The 22,429-nt window shown below is 41.3% G+C and overlaps 1 protein-coding gene across 1 annotated transcript in view; it reads left to right on the top strand.

Annotated features, from left to right (window-relative positions):
- The window catches only part of LOC104074495 (amine oxidase [flavin-containing] B-like), a 20,707-nt gene extending 5,850 nt beyond the window's left edge, over positions 1–14,857 (top strand). Inside the window, exons 4-13 of the mRNA XM_009574636.1 lie at positions 1,183–1,324; positions 2,626–2,775; positions 3,438–3,597; positions 5,016–5,112; positions 5,872–5,925; positions 9,908–9,965; positions 10,939–11,036; positions 12,176–12,287; positions 13,923–13,985; positions 14,405–14,857. Of these exons, the coding sequence (XP_009572931.1) occupies positions 1,183–1,324; positions 2,626–2,775; positions 3,438–3,597; positions 5,016–5,112; positions 5,872–5,925; positions 9,908–9,965; positions 10,939–11,036; positions 12,176–12,287; positions 13,923–13,985; positions 14,405–14,560 (1,090 nt within the window). The 3' untranslated portion in view covers positions 14,561–14,857. The remainder of the gene's footprint in view (positions 1–1,182; positions 1,325–2,625; positions 2,776–3,437; positions 3,598–5,015; positions 5,113–5,871; positions 5,926–9,907; positions 9,966–10,938; positions 11,037–12,175; positions 12,288–13,922; positions 13,986–14,404) is intronic.
- The last annotated feature ends 7,572 nt before the right edge of the window (positions 14,858–22,429 follow it).

Raw genomic sequence — 22,429 nt, 5'->3', positions numbered from 1 at the left:
TCAGCAGGACTTTGCATTTTTAGAAAGGACAGAAGATGCCTTTTTTCTATGTAGATCTACAGCTGTTTGAAATAGTATGCTTAAGTTATGCTTTTTCCTTTTTTTTTCCTTTTTTTTTTTTTTTTTTTAAGTTTGAAGACTGAAAAAAGAAAGAAGCAGCTAAAAGTGGATTCTGTACTGGTTTTGGAAGTTATTGATTGCCTGATGCCTGGCATGTGAAATACCTATAGAATCTCAGTCCCTGTCAATCACAATGCAGTTAAGATAAGCATCTCCTGGTCCTGTCCATGTCCCTTTAAACTCCTCCTCAGAGTGAGGGCAGAGGAAATGTTTACTTCTAACAGGAGGAATGTTTCCCTGAACCTTAATTAACTCTGTCTTAATGCACCCCAAAATCTTGTACAGGTTTATACAGTAATTTTCACTAGAGCTGTTATGAAAGCACCAGCTGGAGGACATAAAGCAGTGATCCTTTTTCAGACACAGGCTACTTTTCCATTTCTGTGTTCATCACCACTGGCTACCAGACCACTTTTTAAAATACCTATTTGAGCAACCAAAAGTATCCTTTCCCTTTTCTTGCCAGACTTTTGCATGAATGTGTATGTGCTGTCTCTTCACTTATGGCTTCCTACTTACATTTCTTTCCTTGTGTTCCAGCTGCAGCACCCTCCCGGAGCGCAGCAGAGGAGCAGGCAGTGAGGGGATGCTGATTAATCCAGAGAGCTTAGATAATTAGCTTAGACAAGATCCCTAACTTTTTTGTGACAAATGTTGAATAATCCCTAAGAGCTGCAGTTCTTAAATGTAACCCAGGAGCCATGGGAGGACATGGTGGTTTTGGAGTCCAGTGAAGCCAGGAGGGCTTGCTTCCCTTAATCCTGAGTCTAGGGTGACAAGCTAACTTTGTATTAGTAGCATAAAGTGACACAAGCTTTCATCGGCTCTTGTGTCTCCTGGAGCCCTAATTTTGCTGGAATACAGCAGTGCTTGATTAACATTTTTTTTAAAAATGTTGTGTAAAAAGAAATTGATATTGTTTCCTATTTTAACTGAAATTAAGGAATCCTTTGCTCTCAGTGAAAGAAGAGGTTGCCAAAGATAGTCTCTCCCTTACTAAAGAACAAGATTGTCACCCTTCTTCAGTTTTTAAATTAACTCACTTTCTTGTCTTTGTTGCAGTGCTGCCAAGAGTTTCGCGACTCTGTTTGTGAATGTGGATGTCACTTCTGAACCCCATGAGGTCTCTGCCCTTTGGTTTTTGTGGTACGTGAAGCAGTGTGGGGGGACAACAAGGATATTCTCAACAACCAACGGAGGGCAGGTACTGTCAGCCACCACCTTCTGCGGCTTGTGACAGGCCCTGTTTTAACTTCATTCTTTTGCTTGTTTATTTTAGTTCAGAGGGCAAACTGAGACATCCATGATTTTGAGCCAGTAGCACATAGTTCTATTCATTTACACATTAATCTAGATCTTGCAAAACTGATGTTGAAGGCTCTTCCTGTGCTGAAGGCATTGGCCCAGGGATCAGTAGATTTGTGTCAGTTCCTGACTCTGGCTTCCTTTTAGGCTCTGGTTAAAACACGTGCTTTGCTTTTGCACTTTAAAAAAAAGAAAGTATTACTTCTGCTTATTTCTGTCATTTCTCTGAAGCAAGCCTTACTGCTTCAGAAGCACTTAATGGAGATGGCAATGCTGGCTGCACGAGTGTGTACAGTGCTCCAAATTAATACTGAAAATGTAGCCCAGAACTGGGTTCCTAAAGACACTAGCTCCCAGGATTAAAACTGTTAAGATTTTAAAATCAGTCTGAAGAAAATGAACACCCCTGTTTAAATATGATATTGCTCTGAAATGTTTGAAATCTGGTATATTAGTGCTGCTTCTGCATTTCAAGAAAGTAAAGACTCTGTTAATGGTCTTACACTTGAGAAATGCAAATTTTACTGATTATATTAGAAATAATTATTTTTTAGAAATGCAAATTATTTAATCATAAATAACTAAAAATACAAAGAATACATTAAAACGTTAAAATGCATAAATATGCATAGATAAGCAATAATTATAGGTAATTTAACTGTATATACATTGCATAACATATTATTTGAATTCTGTGTTATGTTAGAGGTGATTTGAGTTTAGGTTAAATTACATACTGGAGGATACATTTTTGGTGTGAACTATGTCACTTCTTTATACCTTGTTTTTTATTACGAGACTCAGGGTTCCTACTTCTGATGTACAGACCTCTGCAGGGATAAGAGCAAACTCAGAGAAAGGTTTAAAAGTTTAAGCACTTTTCAGAAGTCTTGCTGATTCACACAGGTCTGTGGAATCCATTTGGAGACCACATGAGAACGGATTTTCTCATGAGGTTACTGATACTTTTAGTTTTGGCTAGTGGTCAAATATGGGAAGTGTTTGAGGAGTTCACTTAAAGAGAAAGGAACGTGAATACGTGTTCCAAGTGAGACTGATCAACTTTCCTAAAAAGGTTTGATAACAACAGAAGAACGGGATTTGTTTTGAATGCCAAGCAAAACGTTTGTCATGATACGTGCTTCACATGCGTCACACTGCTGATTCTGCTTTGCCGAGGTGTCCTTTTCTGTGTTCCAGGAGAGGAAGTTTGTTGGGGGCTCTGGCCAGATCAGTGAGAAAATAATGGAATGCCTGGGAGGCCGGGTGAAGCTGAGGAAGCCAGTCGTCCGCATCGACCAGTCGGGTGAAAGTGTCATAGTGGAGACCTTAGATCATGAATTATATGAGGTAATGAAACCTCTGACATTTAAGCAATTGTTTGTGCTGGGATGGCTAGAAAACCTTTAGCTTTTCCTTTTTGACTTCTCCAAAATCCTGTACAAAAATGTAGCAGAGATCAAAGTGACCGTGACAGAAAATCACACTTCCTCATTGTGCCCGAGTAATAGCGATGATAGAGCTTTAAGTGATGCCTGAAAACCAAAGTGTATGTTTGAACTCTTCCTTCACTAGCATCTCTTCTAGTATTCAGTTGCCTTCCGAATTAAAGGACAGTTGTAAGATGAACACAAAAATGTAGCTTAGTAATAAACTTTCTGTGAAAAACATTTCAGGCTTTGCTTCGAAGTTGTAACAGAGGAATCCAGATGGAAGGGAGACTGATGGACTCTTGTAACACAGAAAGTCTTTCCACTGGCTTTTTTTCAAGCGCTGGGGAAAGAGCAGCTGCCCATCTTTGGAACAGATGGCTGTTTATATAACGCTTGTTTCTTGTTTAACAACCAGGATTTTGTGAGGGTTCAGTTTTGCAATTCTTACACTAAATGCCAAAATTCCGTCAGAAGATACAACCTGCAGCCTCCCCAGATGTCTGCCAAGATCATTAGAGTAATATACTTAGGCTGAAGTAGTGGAGAATATATTTGGCTTATGTATAATTTCTTTTCCAGGGCAAATATGTGATCAGTGCCATTCCCCCAGCTCTTGGTTTGAAGATTCATTTCAACCCACCTTTGCCGCCAATGAGAAACCAGCTCATCAACCGAATCCCCATGGGCTCAGTCATCAAGTGCATTGTGTACTATAAGGAAACTTTCTGGAGAAAGAAGGGTATTACATTTTAATTGAAGGGAATAGCAGTGACAGAGAGGGGAGGGTACATGGTAATGGAGTAGACCTTGTGTTTAGAGGATGCTGGACCTTAGAAGGAGACTTTGTACACTTCTATGCCATTTTTGCCTTTCCCTGTTTGAGAAACTTGAGAGGTCAGTTGGGAAGAGAGGGTGGATGGGAGAATAAAAAGGAGGAGGTAGGCATGAAGGGAGAACTCATGTCTGTTGCTTATTGCCTTGGTTGTTCTTTGTTGTCCTCTCCTTTTCCTTCAGTGGCACCTGGGTGTGAGGTGAGTCTCTCCCACTTGTACGGTAATCTAAAGGTACAAGTGATATGTGATGGAGAGAGATTTTATCCCATCAGTTATCAGCCTGTGAAAACTCTGCCTTCTGGATGCACTGGGCAGGAATAATTTAAAGTGTCTATGTCACATAGACATCCCTAGCTGGGCTGGCCATCCTGCACTCCCTTTGCATGCTGAATACTTGGGTCATGATTCCTCAGATCTCTTTTAGAACTTACTGATCTAAGACAATCTGCAATGTAATAGCACCCATTTCTCTTCACTTTATAACCTCTTCTGTGGGAATAAAGAGTCCGCATCTGTGTTTGTCTACAAATGTCATCCACCCTTCATCTCTGTGAATGATTTTAAGAGTTCTGGATCCTGAAATATTCTGGCTATTAGATTTGGGATGGATTGGCTTCCATTTCCTGGTAGAACCCATAGTTTGCATACTGTGCTTTGCTAACACTGTTGTTCTTCTTTTAAGAACAAATTATTTTCTTCAAAATCTTCTTTTAAGAACAATTGTGTTTTCAAAACAATGTACAAATATCTCCTCCTATGTCTGACATAAATGTCACATACGGAAAAAATTGTGCTGGAGGCACTTGAACATCTTCAGAATCTGAGAGCAATCTGTGCAATTAATAATTACCTTGCTAACCGGGTTGCAGAATAATTTATTTTTCTATCATTAATTCAACAATAGGAGATTCCTTTATTGACTTTCTGTTTTAAAGATGCTTGAAAAGGATTGTTAATTGTTAGCACATCTCGGATCTGAATTCTAGAGATGATCTAGCACTTCTCTGAGCCAAAGGAACACTACACTGCAAGGGAGCTGTGCACTAATCTTTGTCAATTGATGGGGATCACTTTACTTGGGTTTTTTTGTTGTTCTTTCCTTTGTTTTCGTATCTCCCTACATTAGAATCAGAGAATGGTAGAGATTGGGAGGGACCTCTGGATGTCATCTAGTCCAATGCCCTGCTCAAAGCAGGGTGAATTTAGATCAGGTTGTTTAGGGCTTTTTTCCAGTCAAGTTCCGAGTATTTCACAACTTCTTGGAAGCTCATTCCTGCGTTCGGATACACGGATCCTAACTTCTTTTCCACTTTGTGCTTACCAGGGTATTGTGGTACCATGATCATTGAAGATGAGGATGCAGCAATTGGTTTAACGCTTGACGATACTAAGCCTGATGGCAGCTTTCCTGCCATAATAGGGTGAGAGACAAAGAAAGTGTCTAGTTAATGCCTTTTTATTTTGCCTTAGAGGCAACAATTGAAACAGAAAACCTGCTACTTTTGAAGGGAAATACTTTAAAATAGTTGAAGGGTTGAGTTTCTCAATGTGTGGTGAATATGTTCTATGAACTTTTCTTTCAAAAAAGTTCTCCCTACGATTTAGTTGGTAATTTCAAAAAATGAAATTCTATTTTTCTTCTCTTTTTCTCACTGTCATGTTTTGCCTTTTTGTGTGGCAAAATACAAAATTGGAGAAGAGGAAAGGAAGGAGAAGCAAGAAGGGGGTGATTGCAGAAATGTAAAGTTTTTTTCCAAATATTTTGCCTCCCTCTTCCAGTTCTTTAAATGAAAATTTGTTTTCCAGAATTATATTTTGTTTTGTTCTGTTTTTTTAAACAGCCAGAGAGTATGATCAGTCTTAGAAAATTTTTTTAACAATTATTTCCAGTTCAGTCCAGGCGTCACCTCTTGTTGTTATATGCCTGCACACACTGCTGTATAAAATTAAGGTCATTGGGAAACAGCTTTTTTTTGGTTCCTTCCGCAGGGAGTCCTGCAAGCAGCAGGCATAGCATATAACATTATGCAGAGAGGTGAAATGGATATTTTGGATAGAGACCCAAATGCTAACACTATGAATCACAAGCATCTCATCATAAGGTTTTGGCATTTTAAGTAATACAGGAAGTGTAATAACATAATGGAAGTCAATTGTTTGTGGTCTTCCTTTTTTTACAGCTTCATTCTTGCTCGGAAGTGTAGAAGACTGACATGTCTCACAAAAGAAGAAAGGTAAGTACAAACACTGGAGATCTGCATGGAATCTGAGTCGAACTTTTGTTATAAATGACCAAAACAGGAAAAAAGTCCCGATTTGAAGGAAGTTGTCTGTAACTTTGCAACAGTAGGAGGACATGTCACTTAGAAGAGATCTTGTTCCTTATTGTTTTTGGATGAAGACCCCACAGAATTCACACAAACAGGCAGCAGATGTGGTAGCTAGCCCCTGCCCTTTGGACACTCTCAGGTCCTGGTTCTCGTTTTCCAGCAGGGCTGCTCTGCTTATGTGACTTTGGCAAAAGAACTGCTCTAAGCTGCTGACTATGAAAGTAGTGTAGATATTCTGCAGCCCTCACTGGAAAGCATCCAGGGCCAGCCTCATCCCTCCCCACTGCTACCCCTCTGGCTTCTTGCAAGTGCACTGAGCTCTTTGAAAGCTTGTCAGAAGGGACGGGTTTGGTCCCTGTGCTTGATTTTTTTCTAATCGCCCTGGAGGATCCTTTCAGTGTCTGTAACTTAATGCAATCTTGGGGCTGCTGTAGCTGCCGTGAATGAGACCTCTGCATCATGAAGGGGTCAAAAAGCTGCCTCCAGCTCTCCACCGTCAGTTATGGGAAAAAATGCCCTTCAGGCACAGATGAAGGTCTTTTTTACTGTCTTGTTGAAACAAATCCCTGCATACAGTAGCGCTCTTTTGTTTATTACTAAAATAGAATTTACAAAGTAATGAGTTTTTTCCATCACACTGATTCACAGTATCTGATCAAATGAAAGCTGCAAGTAGAGAGTGTGGATATGAGGAGAGCCTTATTCTGACATGGAGAAAATACATTTGTTTTTAAAGCATGCCACAAGGAGTACTGTGTCCAAGTAAACATTTTTACAGTAATAGCTAGCCTGACTAGAGAAGATGTAGTCATCTCAGATTAGCTTTGCAGGTAGTCTAGCAGTCTGTGGATAATGGGTCTAAATGGGACTGTAAATATCCCAAACTTTTCAAGTGACAGTACCACAGAGCACTTTTAATTTTGGCAGGAATGGACAAGGCAGCCTTTTCCTCAGCAGTCAGGCTTTGAGGTAGACTGCCAGCAGGTGACTGACAATATAAGTAGTGTAGATATTCTGAAATCCAGTGTGCCCAGCATTTTAAGCCATCATAAACACCAAATGGTGTCTTACGCTGTGTGTCAATACACTAGATACAACCAAGCATTTGCAGTATTTGAGAACAGCTTCTCTTTCTGTAAAATGAAGGACTGTCCTGGCTGTTTGCAAGGCACCATTAAGGAAAGGTTGCTTTCCCCCAGGTGTTAAAAGCATTAGCACAATTTTCTGACTATGCTGCTCTTACGGCCAAGTTTTAAACAAAAGGATTTTGAACTCTTGTCTTTTGAGGAATAAACCTTAGACTAGGAAGGACTTTGCTTTGGTAAAGAATGGTTACGAAATATGCTTGAGTTGGTATCTGATAGAGGTACCGTGGTGCAGGGGGCAGGAGTGCCTCTGGCTCCTGAAGTCCTGGTCACAGTCAGCCAAGGCAGGAACCCGCTGGGCTGCATTGCTGCTCCTCTCCTGGACATGAGCACAAACCTCCTTCCAGTCGAAACCAGGGTCCAGGAGAAGGCAGAGCGCAAACCCAGACCTTCCCCCAGTGTATGCTCAGGGTGCAGCCAGTTTGTGGTGTTTAGGTGGGGGCTATGGTGTTTGCAAGGAGGGATCTCTTCTGAGGACAGGCTTCTTGTGGCACCCTACAGAGGATGCATCTTGCTGAGATGCTCTGCTTACCTGTCAACACAGCCAGGCTCTCCCTTTATCACGTTGATGACAGGGTAAGGTTTTTGGTAATCCTTGGATACAAAGAGCAGGATGTAGAGTCCCTGGCAGCTATCCTAAATCATGGCTGGGAACAGCGATTGTGGGAGGGGATGGAAACCGTTTTACAGCCTAAGCCAGACTGAAGGGAGTAAAACTCGCTGCTGCCTTCCAGCTGGTCTTCCCAGGCCAGGTGCCCATGAGTAATTACAGTGGCTAGATTGTGCCCTACCTTTCAGAGCTGTGCAATGAAGGTGATGGCATCACACACAGCTGTGGAATAAGAGCTGCATGTCCTCAGTGATAGGTTACTGTGGGTACGATTCAATCCTTTAGAAACTGCATTTCTGTGGGTTTTTTTCTGTCAAATAATACCTTATTATTGATGAATAATTCCTTCCAAGGTTGAAGTTTCTTAAGAGTCGGAAGATGCCCTTGACCTGAAGCTTAATATTATCTTTTGCACAGCTATCTTAAACTAACTATCTGTATATGCAATGTAGTTAGCAAACAGCAGTAAACTTGCACCTTCTTGGAGCCCTGCAGTTGGCTGTACATGAGAATCCCTACGAGCCCCTGGTATGCCATTTCCAGGCTCCCTGAAGGGTCTGCAAGTCATGTGTGGAAAAAGGGCAGGGAACAGGCAGATCTAGAAGGGTCCTTCTCATCCCTGTCGTGGTGCTGGGAGGAGCAGAAGCAGATGGGTCCCAAGGTGATAACTCACTTTCCCGTGGAGCCCTGTGGTGCTACTGACCTGCCCTGAAAGCAGGAGCCGGTGGGCATTTGTGAGAGGTGGTGGGCAGACCTCAGCAGAGGCTTTGCTGGATCATGCTGTTAAAATGGCTTTATTCTGTTCAGACACTGGATAGGTGCTGGTGGCCTGCAGGGCACGGTGGTCACCTCACTTAGGGAGAGACGGAGAAAGAGAGATGGAGGAAGTGATTCCTTTTGTTATGGCTGTTGCTGGATTCATGTCGACCCCTAACTGCAGAGTCACGTAGATCCATATATGAGATATATGATCCATATCTGAGATCATACATAGATCCATATGCAGAGTTCATATATAGATAGTGCAGTTCTGTGAGCCCTCCTGGCCAGTCACTGTATCACCATTTCTGCTTCTGGAGCAGGCTGACCCTTGTTCTCCGCTCAGGGACACAAGTAAGGGGCCGCTTCCTTCCCCTCTGCTGCTGCTGGGCTTGACACCTGCCAGCAGCAAAATCACCCCAGGCCATGGCTCTTCCTGAACTGTAGCAGCCTTCACTTTCCTGTTCAAGCCCCAGCCTGCACAGGAGGACACCTTCTTCAACGCCCTTCAGGTCTTCCTGGTCTTTTTTCTCCTCATCGCCTTTCTATAGCATTCTTTGAGTTCAGCTGCTCATGGGCTGGGCTCCTGTATAGCCGAGATGCTTCATACAGCAGTATAGGTATGGTTTCCTCATATGCTTATATAGCTGCAAGTGTAGCCTATACAGTTACAGAGCTGGGACTGCTGTATTTCTGTGCCCAGCATGGCTTTCTGTGGAGCAGAGGATTTGCTTCCAGAAGTAAACTTCTTTCCAGTGTTGTGTTTGTGGGTTTGTTTTTCATAATTGTTAACTATTATTTCATCTTGATCTTCTTGTGTTTGGGAGTTGGTGCAGTGCGGCTAACAGTAAACAGTAAGACCCAAAAGCTTGTAGGAACAAACTTAATTGCACTTGGGGTTTGCTACAGGATGAAGTATATTAATGGATTCATAGACTCATAAACTAAAACAGGAGGAAATTTTATACATACAGAAATAAACTACTGATTCCCTGAGAGCCTTAGGCTATCAATACCTTTGTAGGAACAAACCATAAGTTAGACTATGTGCCAAGACAAAAAAGTGCAATGCCTTACTAGTTTCTTCTCCTGACAGCCTAGAGAACCTTTGGATAATATACGAATTTGGGCTGCTAGAGGTATCTTAAGGGAACAGCTTGCATAACTGCTGGTAAAACCGGCACTTACGCAGCATAGGAGTTTGAGTTATTTCTAGTGATCCAGAGGCTGATCGATTAGGATAGATCCCAAAAAGCTGGAACCTCAAGTTCAGGATTATGTTAATACTAGTTCTATTGAAACTAGGACATATTAGAAGTGGTTTGTTTTCTCTTTCCTTACACAGAAGTCTTCTGTTGCTTTTCTCTTGCAGGAAGACGACGCTGTGTGAGCTCTATGCAAAGGTTCTGGGATCAGAGGAGGCTTTACATGTAAGCACAAAATCTAAGCCACGGCGTCTCTTGTCAGACTTGTTGAGGCGGGGAAGGGCAGAATGAAACCGGAATGCAGCAGTGCTCCAGCACAGTGCTGCGTAGCGTTACGGAAAAGGTACCTGCTACGGGAGCGCTTGCTGCCCTCTGTAGAGGAGTGGAGAGAAGGCTGTGGCAAGTCTTGGGTTGTGTTTGGCGGTGAGGATAAGAATGAGTTTATGAAACAGTTAAAAGGCAGATATGTTATTGCCCAGCTTCATGGGTGGCATTCACAGTGCTTACCACTATACATCTCAACTGTTTTCAGATGTGACAGCTTGCCTTTCCCTCTCAGTCTGAGCATAATGTTCCTTCTCTCTTACTAGTTGCTAAGATCCATTGCCGCATGTGCTTTTCTTTTTGCCTTTCCCTTGCCTTCTCTTCCCTGTAATGGTAAATAACTGATAGGATTTGTGTGATCTCGCATAGTTTATGTGATCAATGCCCTTTATCCTTTAAGGGCAATTTTACGCGAGTTAAAAGTTGTAGACACCAATCTCGAGATTACATCATTTTAAACACAATGATATTGTACGCAGAGCTACGCAAGTGCCATACTTTGCATTTTTAACAGTATATATTTGTATCCAGTGTACATACTACAAGTAGTATACCTGTGTACACCAGAGGTTAATTTTGCTTTCATGGCATAAATTTGTGCTCAAAGCATAAATTTACATTGACAGATTAAGCGGGTTATGTTCTACAGTGGCCAGATTAGCTAGTTTTTTTAAAAATAGGTAGCAGTGTCTAAAATTAAGGCTTATTGTGTTGGATCCATGCTGCATTAAGAGACTTGTTAAATGTGCTCGTCTTGTCAGATGCTGACATGCAACAAATCATAAGCTATTTTTCTCTGCTGTCTCATCAGTTCTTTTATCAGCTTCCTCAAGACTTTGTCCTTTCCTTGAGTGATTTAATCTCTGTTTTACAGCCAGTGCATTATGAAGAGAAGAACTGGTGTGAAGAGCAGTATTCCGGGGGCTGCTACACAGCCTACTTCCCACCAGGCATAATGACTCAGTATGGAAGGTACAGTGTCTATTTATAGTGGGCTTCAAAGTAGTAAGATAAGAGCAAGTTAATAAATATCCTCAGAAAGGGTCATAAATCCTCTGTCACAGTTCACTTTATACCTTTAAGATCACAGGGGAATATTTTAAACAGATATTATAACCTTCCACTTGTCTCAGTTGGGCTTTATGATGGATGAATACAGTATCATTAGGGGGTTTTATTTACTTTTGTTATTTGGTGAATACAGCTGACTAGGTTCTTGGAAGGGAATTGGGAAGTTTTCACAATCTGTTTACAAAATTGCCATTGGGTATTTGTGAGTGGTGTTACCATTTCCGGCACATCTTTAGCTGTTTTTTTAATAAATACCGGCAGAGACTTAACTCCAGCCAACACTGACAGTAATGAGTGATTTCTTTGGACTGCTCCTTTCTTTTTAGCAGTCAAGGCTTAATGTAGTAATCAGTGTGCCATTGTATACAGTCCTTTCTGACATAAGTTTTTGCATGAAAATAAGATTTACCAAAAAGAAAAAAGCTTGCTGGTCAGACCAGTGATTGGATTCAGATACATAGTTTTTAATGTGGTGGCATAGGCTTACTTTTGAAGTATAAGTTTTCACAATTTAAAAAGAACTTAGAGCAATAAAGCAGTTGTAATGAAGAGCATATGGAGGCCTTAGTTTTTAAAGTCGTTTTAATGATAATTATTGCAAATTCTGGCAAAAATAGGGTAAAAAAAATCCTTTTTTCTTTTTTGTTTGCTTGTTACTTTAGATATCATGGGGATGTACTTCAGAATGCTACACTGTGCTAGTAATGTCTAGCACTTGCATTTATGACACTGGCTAAAATCGTGAGATAGGATAAGCCTCATCTCAAGCTAATTGTTCTTCACACCTATGAGCACTAAATTCACAACCAGAAATAACATTTCAAGAATTGCAGTGTAAATGTTTAGAAAATATGAACACTGGTGTGTTTACTGTAAGAAATGAAATGCAATGCAGACTCCCCTTCCAGCTCAACTCACCCAAAGTTACTATCTTTAAGTGCTCACTGTTATTTAAAGCACTTCTATTCTAATATTAACCCAAGGATTTCAGTTATCTTTCCTGATATGGCTGATGCGACTTACTGCTTGTCCCCCTCCAGGATTATTCGGCAGCCTGTTGGCAGGATCTATTTTGCTGGCACAGAGACAGCCACAGAGTGGAGCGGATACATGGAGGGGGCTGTACAGGCTGGAGAAAGAGCAGCCAGAGAGGTACAGACGCAAGCCCAAAACAGGGGGCACTGTCAAATATCCTATGGAAGATGAAGGGTCTGGTTGGAGGTGAAATGGGGACTGAGTGTTGACAGCTTCAGGTGTTCTGAAATCTTGATGCAAATCCCTGCAAAGGGAATAGACTTCAAAAAGGATGAAGGTTTTGCACTTAGATTTGGAATGCTTAGGAAGGGCTCTCGCTGTTGCATCAAACTCTTCTCTGTTTCCAGGAATGAAATCCTTTCTTCTTTAACAGAAATCCCAAATTCTCACCTAGTCATTTTTTCCCCCAAATGGGCACTTTGGCAGTCATAATACTGAGAAATCACGGCCATTAGCCTCACTATAGGAACAACTCAGTTCTGCAGCTCTGCACACCAAGCCAGTCCTTTCCTCAACTGTTTCCAACAATACAATATTGACACAGTGATATACCATTGAGACAGCCTTACATAAAGTCATTGAACAAGGACTTAAATATTTTGCTTCTGAGAAAATGCCAATTCCTCAAGTATTTTCAGGAATATTACAGTTTATGGAGCAGCAAAAGAAATTTCATCTTTGTTTTATGAGGTGAAGGGAACCTTGTGGCTAAAAACTACAGTCGTGGAACAGAAATTGGCCTGGAAGGGGTCTGGAGAGTTCATCTAGTCCATACCCCTGCCCCAAAACACAGGGATCAACTGTCCCTAAACTGTCCCATTTGTGAAGGTTATACCTAATCTGTTCCTGAAAACCTCCAGAAGTGGTGCTTCATGACCTCTCTCATGTAAGGACATTACAGCAGAACCTCCATAGGCCTCAGCAGAGAAGTGGGCAAGTGAGCTTGGCTGGTAAAAACGTTGATGTTTTCCTTTCCTCATTTACTTGTGAAAGGAAAATATGTTTAAAATCTAGTGCAAGGGTGTTTCTCACGCTCGTGTATTGAAAAGTTGATGGGGTCAATGAATCTTGTCTGGAATAAAAGCCTGTCATGAAAGACGGCAAATCTTAAATCTACAAGTGCCTGGAATAGGAAAAACATTAATATCACCACCTCCAGTTTATTTTACTGTAGAAGAAGTTAATCTTGCTGTCTTTCATGACTATCATTTCAGATAATCTTTGCTATCCTACTGATCTCTGGTATCTTTGATACTTTGAATGGTTACTTTTCCATTGTGAAGGTTTTCTGTTTAGTCTTGCTTTTCTCTGGCTGAAAGTGGTGGTCTGTCATCACTCACAGGATTCTGTTCCTGTTCCTACATCATGGTAAAATTTGCAAAACTCCTGGCTTGCCCATGCAGTAGCTGGTTTATGCATGCCTCACTTTACCTATACTTAACTCTTAGTCATATTCATATTCCCCTGTTCCATGGGACTAGTCAAGTCCTGATATCTTGCATGCACTAAGCATAGAGAGGTTTTGCTGTTACTGTTGCTATTTTCCACTAGGAGGAGTGTTTTATTAAATATCAAGCCTCCCAGAAATGAGTTGTACAAAGGTCGAGTTTTCTTTTAAAATTTGAATGCACAGCAATTTATGTGCTCAATTGTCATCCTTCATCATGCCATTTTAAAACAAAAATTGAAGCCAGCTCTTTTTCCCTTTCAAAGAATGAATGGTACTTACTAGAGAATGTTATTTATTTTCAGATACTCTTTGCTATGAGGAAAATCCCAGACAGTGAAATTTGGAAGCCAGAACCTGAATCAATTGTAAGTCTTTCTGTAGATTAAATGGATGATTTTTTTTTTCCCTGCAGTTTTGCTAATGAGATAAAATTTTATTGGCTGTTTTTATTTAAGTTCACTAAATCAAATCTGCAATAAACTTTCCCTTACTCACCAAAACTGCCTTTTTTTTTACACAGGAACGTGATAGAAACTCAGAGAGGGCACCTATTTGACAACTATAATGTGGGATCAGAAAGAACTGTGCTTTTTAAGCAGGCTATGAATCCTTTCCATGTGTCTCTTCTTCTTCCCTTTGAGCAGAAAATTTTGAAACACTGTACTTCTTGACAACTTGAACTGCTTCAACCCAGTTCCGTTTCTGTAGCGAGAATCTCTTGATTTACATCCTGCCTCTCACAGTGGAGATGTTGTTATGTTGATAATGGATGCTCTTCCTACAGGATGTTCCAGCTTTGCCCATCACTACAACCTTCTGGGAGAGGAACTTGCCATCTGTGCCGGGACTGCTAAAGCTGATTGGATTTTCCACTTTCTTTACCTCTGTGGCTGCGGCTGGGTTATTTGCCTACAAAAAGGGACTTCTAGTTCGAAACTGAAAAAGGTGCCAACACAAAGCCTCACACTTCAGTGGTTTTCTTTTTTTCGGAGTTTTTTTTGGCATGTATTTACTTTTCTGTCTCCAAAATCAGATCAGGACTGGGGAAGAGGAGAAAACAGTAGAGAGAAGAGGCTGGAGGGGAGGGATAAAGGAAGGGGATCCATATTGAAAAAGAACCCCTTGAATCCAGGCCTGCTTCTAGCAGTAACTTTTTGGTTGTTGAATTTCTAGGATACCCTGACAAGCGTTATCACCTTGAGGTTTTTATCCAGATCTTGGAACAGAAGTGGCAAAATACCTTTATGAAGTCTGTTCTGATGAGATTTCCAGTTGTTTTTACACTTATATCTGAACCAGACCCTGAACTCCAAGTCTTCACAGGCACTTCCATCTCTAGTTGTAAAAAAAGGATTTCTACCTTCCTGTGTGGTAGACTGATAAAAGAAATCCGTAGCTTAAAGAATAATTAACCAGTTCATGCAAATTGCTGGTAAGGATCTTTTTAGTGTTTTTATTTTTCACCCACATGTCTAGAGCCCCGGCAGCACCTAAGGGACAAGTCAGGCTAAATTTATCTATCCGAACTATGCAAGTGTGGCCATAGGTTGCTGGCATTTCCAGTGGCATATTTGTCCTACAGTGAGTTAAAGGACAATGTTTTTACTGCCTTTGGCAATGTGGTTGAATTTCAGGCTCCCCAGTTGTGTTCACACTGCCTGGAACAGCAGAGCTCGTGTGTCCCAGTCGAGTCCGTCCCTGTGCGGAATCAAATCTCCGCTGCCTAGAAAACTGGCAGGCTCCAGACTATAGCTGATGTGTACACCAGCATGGCAGATCAGGCTGTTGGACCGGAGTGTGAACGGCGAACCTTGTACAGACACAGCTTTTCGAACCTTTTTCACCCTGTCTGACATCTCTTTGCCTCCAAGGTCCTCTTTTAGCTCCCTAAGTTGCTCCAAGATAGCAAGAGAACAAATGAACCTCTGCCTACCCCGGGAAGTTGTAAAGCCATCCATAAAAAACTCTTTTACATATTTTTTTCTTATCTCCTTCCTTTCTTTCATCTACTTTAAATTTATACTTTGAACACCTTGAGGCTATCTCTTGCCTGGCAGGGCACAAGGGGCTTGAAAATGTAGCGTTAGCATTAAAAAAAAAAGCACAACAGAAAAAATAACTTAACTGCCCCCCAGCACTTGCTTCGTGCTGAACACAGCTTAGCTGATTCAGAGCTTCAGTCTCTCCTAGCAACCATATTGATGGGATTAGCACTTCCACTTCTGCCTGCTGTGCTGTGTTGTACTAACTGTGCACTTTTGGTAACTAATCAAGGATCTAAATGATAGAGAGATCAAAGACAACCATGGATAGGATAGTCATATGGAAGTGCTTCTGCCCTCCCTAGCCTGATACCTTTCAAACAATGTAAAAAAAGAAAAGAAAAAAAAGAAGGGGAAAAAAAAAGAAACAAAAAACCCACAACCATCAAAACCTTAGGTGCCTACATGTCAACGTGATGGTACCTTGTTCTACGTATTTCTGTTGTTTTACATCTGCACAACACAAAACAGGAAGACACAGGTATAACTGAGATGAAGTTTGAGATGTCTGGAATTTTTCTGAGCCTGTTTGCTGCACTTGTCCCTTCAACCAGTGCCGACTTATATGTAAAAAATTACATTGCAGTAAAAAGCCATGGAGGAAAGTATAATAATATGTTCAGCAACTAGTGTGAGCAGACGGTAGAGGAACTGTATCACCAGTCTCAGGCAGACTTTTTGGGCTAGCATCTGATCTTTCTTGTGCAGAGTAGTGCTTCATTCTCCAAATAGTCCCATGGAAATCCACTGAACTACTTATAAAGCTATAATATTTGTGAACAGCACATCAGTTTCTGGCCCTTAGGTTTCATTCTTTTTAACTTGATGTGCCAGTTAAAAATCTTCTTGTAGCGGCAGCTTGGATTTTATCACAAATGAATATCCTCATAACAGCCTTTTAAAATGCATAGGGGAACTTTTCAGACATAAAGATCTTCAAGTCAGAAGAACAGTGCAGCAGTGTACATATGGCCTTTCTCATTATATCACATAGAGCATTAAGTGGCTGGGACATTTGCCTGCCACAGAGTGCTTCTATATGGCTTTCTTTCTGTGTGATTTATTTACTGAATGAATTAGGAACCGAAAGCTGAATGGGAACTGTGTAAGTTCAGAGCTTTTGCAACTCGGACAATTCTCAGGCCAGAAATAAACATAGGAACCTAAATTTGGGAAGACATTTTTAAAGTCTTGGCCCAATATTTGTAGGTGCTAGACGGTGAATACATACTTAACATATAAAGAACTGCTGCATTTGCAGATGATTTGACTGCCAAAACTGTTTGGAATTCAAGTCCTACTTCTGCCCTAGAAGTACTCTGCAGGTCTCTAAAGGGGAGCAGATCCATGAGACTAATGAGGATAAATTGGTTTCATTTGCATCCAAAATGTACCTCTCTCTTCTTTGCTCCTGAATCTGGCAGAGGTTTTTCCCAGTCTAACAAGAAAACGTGTGCCACAGGGGTGGAAAATCCAAGGAAAAACAGAAGTTAGGTATAGTTAGAACTGAACTGAATCATAACCAAAGCTTTTAATGAGATAGGTCAATGTAAAAACAACAAAAAAAGTGTATATAGTTATAAACCTTTCTTAGTTTCAAAGTGAAACAAAAATGGAAAAAAAAACCCACAAAGCATTTCTCATGTTATTCTGCCACAACTAAAAGTAGGTGCAACTTGAAATCTCAAATTAAATTTGGATCCCCTGAGATTTCTAGCCAAATCTGATGGAGCTGGGAGGTCTGAATTGCAACATCTGTATTAGCACTCAGAAGTCTCTGTCATCTTCCTTCCAGACTGCCAAAGCATTAGGAATGCTCTCTTTGTCTTTACAGCCATGTCTTGTTACGATTATGCTTTGGAGCTTATCACCACTATGGGATTAAAAAGAAGGATTTGCTGCTGTTTTCTCGACATCTTCCACATAAAAGGAATACGTGGCACTTTGTGTAAGTGGATGCCAGTGTGATGAGAAAATTGACAAATGTAGGTAGAGAATCAAGTTGCTTCCCCGTGGGTAGAGGGAACTGTTAGCGCTGGCTTACATTTTTAAAATTCCTTCGTGCCAACCCTTCAAAGAGAGGAATGAAGTCTGGTTTAACGGGTAACCAGTTGTGCTATATTCTTAATTTATCAACATGTTTGATAAGAAATCTGCTATCATGAAAGTTCCAGCAGTTTACCAGCTTCATGAAATGTATTATAGGACCAACCATGGAAATAATAGTATTTGTCTCTTATGAACTGATTTGTGTTATCATACATATTTTGTAAGGCTCTTAAAAGTTTGCGAAAAAAAGAGGTTTACTTGCTTGTACATTGTTCTGATAGCAACTATATATTGCAAAGGATGTTGGGTCATGGCATGAAAATCTGTGTTAACCGAAGTACTTGAAAGCTAATTGTATAAACTACTCGACAATAACAAGGAAGTGAGCAATCTGAGGCAGCCCCTTCTCTTTCCTTTAACTAGGGCATTTTTTTTCTCAGTGCAGATCTTGATTCCAAATAGCACATCTGCTGCCGATACAACAAAGACATTAATCACAATTAAGTATATGTCTGAGCATTGTCCATCACTGGAACCCAAGGCCTGGAGGAGAAGCTAGGGACTTCTATTAAAATAATCTTCCTGTGTCCTCAGTGGGACTATTGTTTCACTGAGGTAGACTTTACAGAAGTGCAGAAATTTTAAGATTTTTTTTTTTTTTTGAGACATGAAAGAAAAATTTTTTTGAGGACGAAGGAATTGTATGTCCTCCAAAAGTACTTGGATGCAAAAGGAGCCAGGATTAAATGACAACAGATCTGCCACTGCTCTCAGGCAAGAAGCAAACCCACTTAAATCGCAGGTTACAAATGCTCACAAATACACCTGACCTATGTTTAAATGGACTAACGTTCCCTCTCCCATCTCTACCACCTTAAGATCACCTTGATCTTACAATCTGTTCTTCAGTAGAGATAAAATCGAGATGGGCAAAGCAGTCTTGCTTTCAAAGTATCTCTACAGTCAAATCGTTTAGGCATTGTCATAGACTGCTGCTTATAGCGTGTCTCCTGTGGTCATGTACAGGTCAGTGTTCAGTGATGCCTGCCTCTGTGTTTTGGAAAAAAAGAGTGACTTCACTTTGCAGGAATATATATGCTGTGTGTGTGATGAATTTGTGCCTTTTATAACTGTAGCATTTTCTCAAGTGCCTCTGTGGTGACTGTCTCCCTTGGTTTCCTTCTTAAGTTCCCTTTTCAATAGGCTCTGCAGATATTTTTATCTGACAGCTGTGACCTTTTTTTAACCTTAATTAGAATCAATAAATATTGTCATGTCACAGTTACTGTTTGAGGCTTTTCATTTGTGGAAGCCCCTTTTGACTTGGTTGTGATGGTGAGTATTACTTAGTAACACAACATTTTGCATTTCATACTGAAGCCAGTGAGGTATCTTCAGCTTTTCTCAGTAAAGAAAGCTCTGTAAATAAGAAGGAGAGAAGGATAAAAAAACCAAACAACCCCCAAAAAAACAAAAAAAAACTTACTGTTTGAGGCTTTTCATTTGTGGAAGCCCCTTTTGACTTGGTTGTGATGGTGAGTATTACTTAGTAACACAACATTTTGCATTTCATACTGAAGCCAGTGAGGTATCTTCAGCTTTTCTCAGTAAAGAAAGCTCTGTAAATAAGAAGGAGAGAAGGATAAAAAAACCAAACAACCCCCAAAAAACCAAAAAAAAAACCCCAAACCCCCAAAAAAAACAAACGCCAAAAAAATCAAACCGCATTTGGCAATAATTCTTCCTAACGTATAGATGGCCAACTGTCTTACACTTAAGAATTAGGTTTTATTGCTGTAGTTGGATTTGGAGCGTCCCCATCGTGAACATACCTCTCTCACAGCACCTTGCTTACCAGAACACGTATGGGCAGGGACACATTTGATAGCTGCTGCTAAGAGTCAAGGGCAGGTGGTAGGCAGCCGAGGCTGAACATGGGAAGAAACAGACCTTGTACCAAATACTGTGTGGTGTAAACATAAAAAACCTGGAAGAAAAGAGAGACAAAAATCACTGGCTTAATTTCATCCAGCAGCTCAGTGTCAGTGCTAGAGAGATAATGTAACCGAAGAACAAATTCAGCCTTGGGAAGGGACCTGCGTTTCACGAAAATGTAGTCTATGAATAGGAAAAAGAGTAACCATACATGTGAAAAACGCGTCAAACGCGTGTGGTGCTCTTTGTATAGGCTTAACTTGCAGTATTACTTACAAGTTATAAAAGAACACAAATACCATGAAAGCAAATATCCTCAGCTAATCGTTTGTATGCTCTATAAAGCATCCGTCCCCTAAGAAACGTATCAGAACCAGCAATGCATTTCACAGGCCCTCGCAGCAGCTCACAAATGGTTATGACTCTTCAACATTGCTGCCTTGGGTCGGATTTGAACTACCTCTTTAACCCTTTTTTCAGACATATCCTGCGGCATCCCAGAGGAGGTCCTGAAATGGCAGTATTATTATTGTTTACTTATTTATTTACAAAGCTTTCAGCGTGCATGTCAAAGAGACTATGTCAGCCGGGGGGCAATTCATTATTTCCAGCAGTCCAGTGTACAAAAAATTAATTTGGACAGATTAATATGGGAGAAATGCATTTTGTATAATATCTGTAGAAGATACTAATATGATTTCCTGAGAAATCAGTTAGAAATCCCACTCATTGTTTAGGAGAGGATAAGACGTGTTTGCAAATTGTTTGGCTAAATCATGCAAAACTCACTTCTAATATGAGAACTGAGGATCATTTTTTCCTCTCACCGTGCATGATTAGACCAATCCACTCATCCGAAGCAAATCCCGAAATGTTTGAGGGACTGTCGAGTTTTGCCTTCTGGCTCAAGGCAGGATAAATTCCCCTTGGGCCTGCAGAGTTGCCTCAGAAAAAAAGCATCCGAGAATGAAAGGCAAAACTGGCCTCAGATTGTACGGAACCAAGATGCAGTTTGGTATCTGCTGGAAACAAGGGGAGGCTTTCAGTTTAATTTAGACCAATGCATTAAGGCCCAAGTTTTTGCCACCCCATTTGAGGTGCTTCCATCAACGGGGCTGCCGAGACACAGCTCTTGCCTGGCGGGTCCTCCTCTGTGTGGAGAGCGGGGAGAGGGGCTCCTCGTGCTTCAGCCCGCGCAGGACTGGAGGGTCCCTACGGACACATCCTTCTCTCTCACTCCCAGTGTAGGAGGGTACCTAAATTGATCGGCTTTCTAACTTTGGTATCTCAGTTATGTGCTTCAAATACATGGGATGAACTCAGGTTAGGAGAAGAGATTTTATATCTAATGCGTGTGTTTCACTTGTTTTGCAAAGACATTAATTACAAGGTTAGATGTTTTCAAAGAGCACGTGGTATTTACCCACCTAGAGAGCAATTCGGGAGGCAAAACACAGTTGCCTTGTGCCTTTCAGACACCTGAGGGCACCTTGTCCAGCCTCCAGCTGCTGCTCCGAGAGGCGGCAGCTCTTCCAGAGGCCATGTGTCCTCAACCAGCCCTGCGCAGGTGGCACAGACGCGCTTTGGATACCGAACCGGGCAGCTTCTGCCTCCCACCAACTGCCGATGGCAATTGGGTACTTAAATACTTCCTTGGGATATTTAGCTTTGGAGAGATGCAAACAGGGATAATGTAGGCCCTGTGAATCTAACATGATGCAATTGCATGTTAATAGGTAGCTGCACGTGTAGTATGTTAGTACATAGCTGTCCTTTATGCAGGCAGGCTATACAATGATTTTGTTGGTCACTGGAACGAAAAACAAAGGCATGATATTCTAGGAAGTTAGAATATTAGTGGTGTTTGCTAGAAAAGCTTTCAGTTGGCAGCTGAGTGCCAAGTTAAGCTGTAAAAAAAAATACACCTGAGTAAGAGGGTTTGTAAATTGATTTTAGTTTGTGTGATTTGTACAGTCAGTAGCAATAAGCTATTCTGAAGCTAGGCTAGAAAAAGCTCAGAAATGGATTTTAAATAGCTGCGATAAACGGTGAAACATACATTAAGGGTTTTGTCCACTGGGTCTTTACCCAGTGCCATGCTAGCTCATCCCAGTTTTCCATTCTTCCTGGCCTTGCTGAAAGAGGCAAAGAAAGTGGGTGTGACTTTTTATGTCCATTGCGGGTCAAAGACAGCCTCACTCTCTGTTTTGACAGCATGCGAGATACCTTTCCTAATTTAGAAGTAAAGGGTTATTAGCTTTCACCCAGGGCTGGTTTTTGCTATGTGCATAGGGAATTTTCTGTTAGCAATTTTTACAACCACTCCTTAGTGAAACAGCCCTAACGAAATAATCAATATCTGTCCAGCTCCATGTCCTCAGGCATCTACAGGTTCTGCAGACTCCCTCCCCCTGCAACTTCGAGGCGGGGAAAAGCCTCATCCAGATCCAAGCGATCTGTTGGTCCGACCTACAGCAGAACGGGTCTGAGCAAATGCAGACCAGCCTCACCTACCCGAGAGCATAAAGTCATTGAACGCCAGTAGTAAGTTCGGGGGGGTCTCATCGAGCGCCGTTTCCCTGCCGCAGCAGAGACTTGTTGAAGAAGCGCTCGAGGAAGTGGTACCCAGCAGAAACACCAGCCTTTGGCTGATAGGGTTTGTCAAATGTCTCGGTTCGCTCCTGCACCGCTGTCTACTGGGATTCAACACTGCACTCGAATATGCTCTAATACTTGGATAGGAAGAAGGGGAGAAAAGGAAGCGTATTAATAATGCACTGAGG

This window comes from Fulmarus glacialis, unplaced genomic scaffold (assembly GCF_000690835.1).
Source record: "Fulmarus glacialis isolate BGI_N327 unplaced genomic scaffold, ASM69083v1 scaffold5313, whole genome shotgun sequence".
NCBI lineage: Eukaryota > Metazoa > Chordata > Aves > Procellariiformes > Procellariidae > Fulmarus > Fulmarus glacialis.
This window is presented reverse-complemented; position numbering and strand designations above follow the sequence as displayed.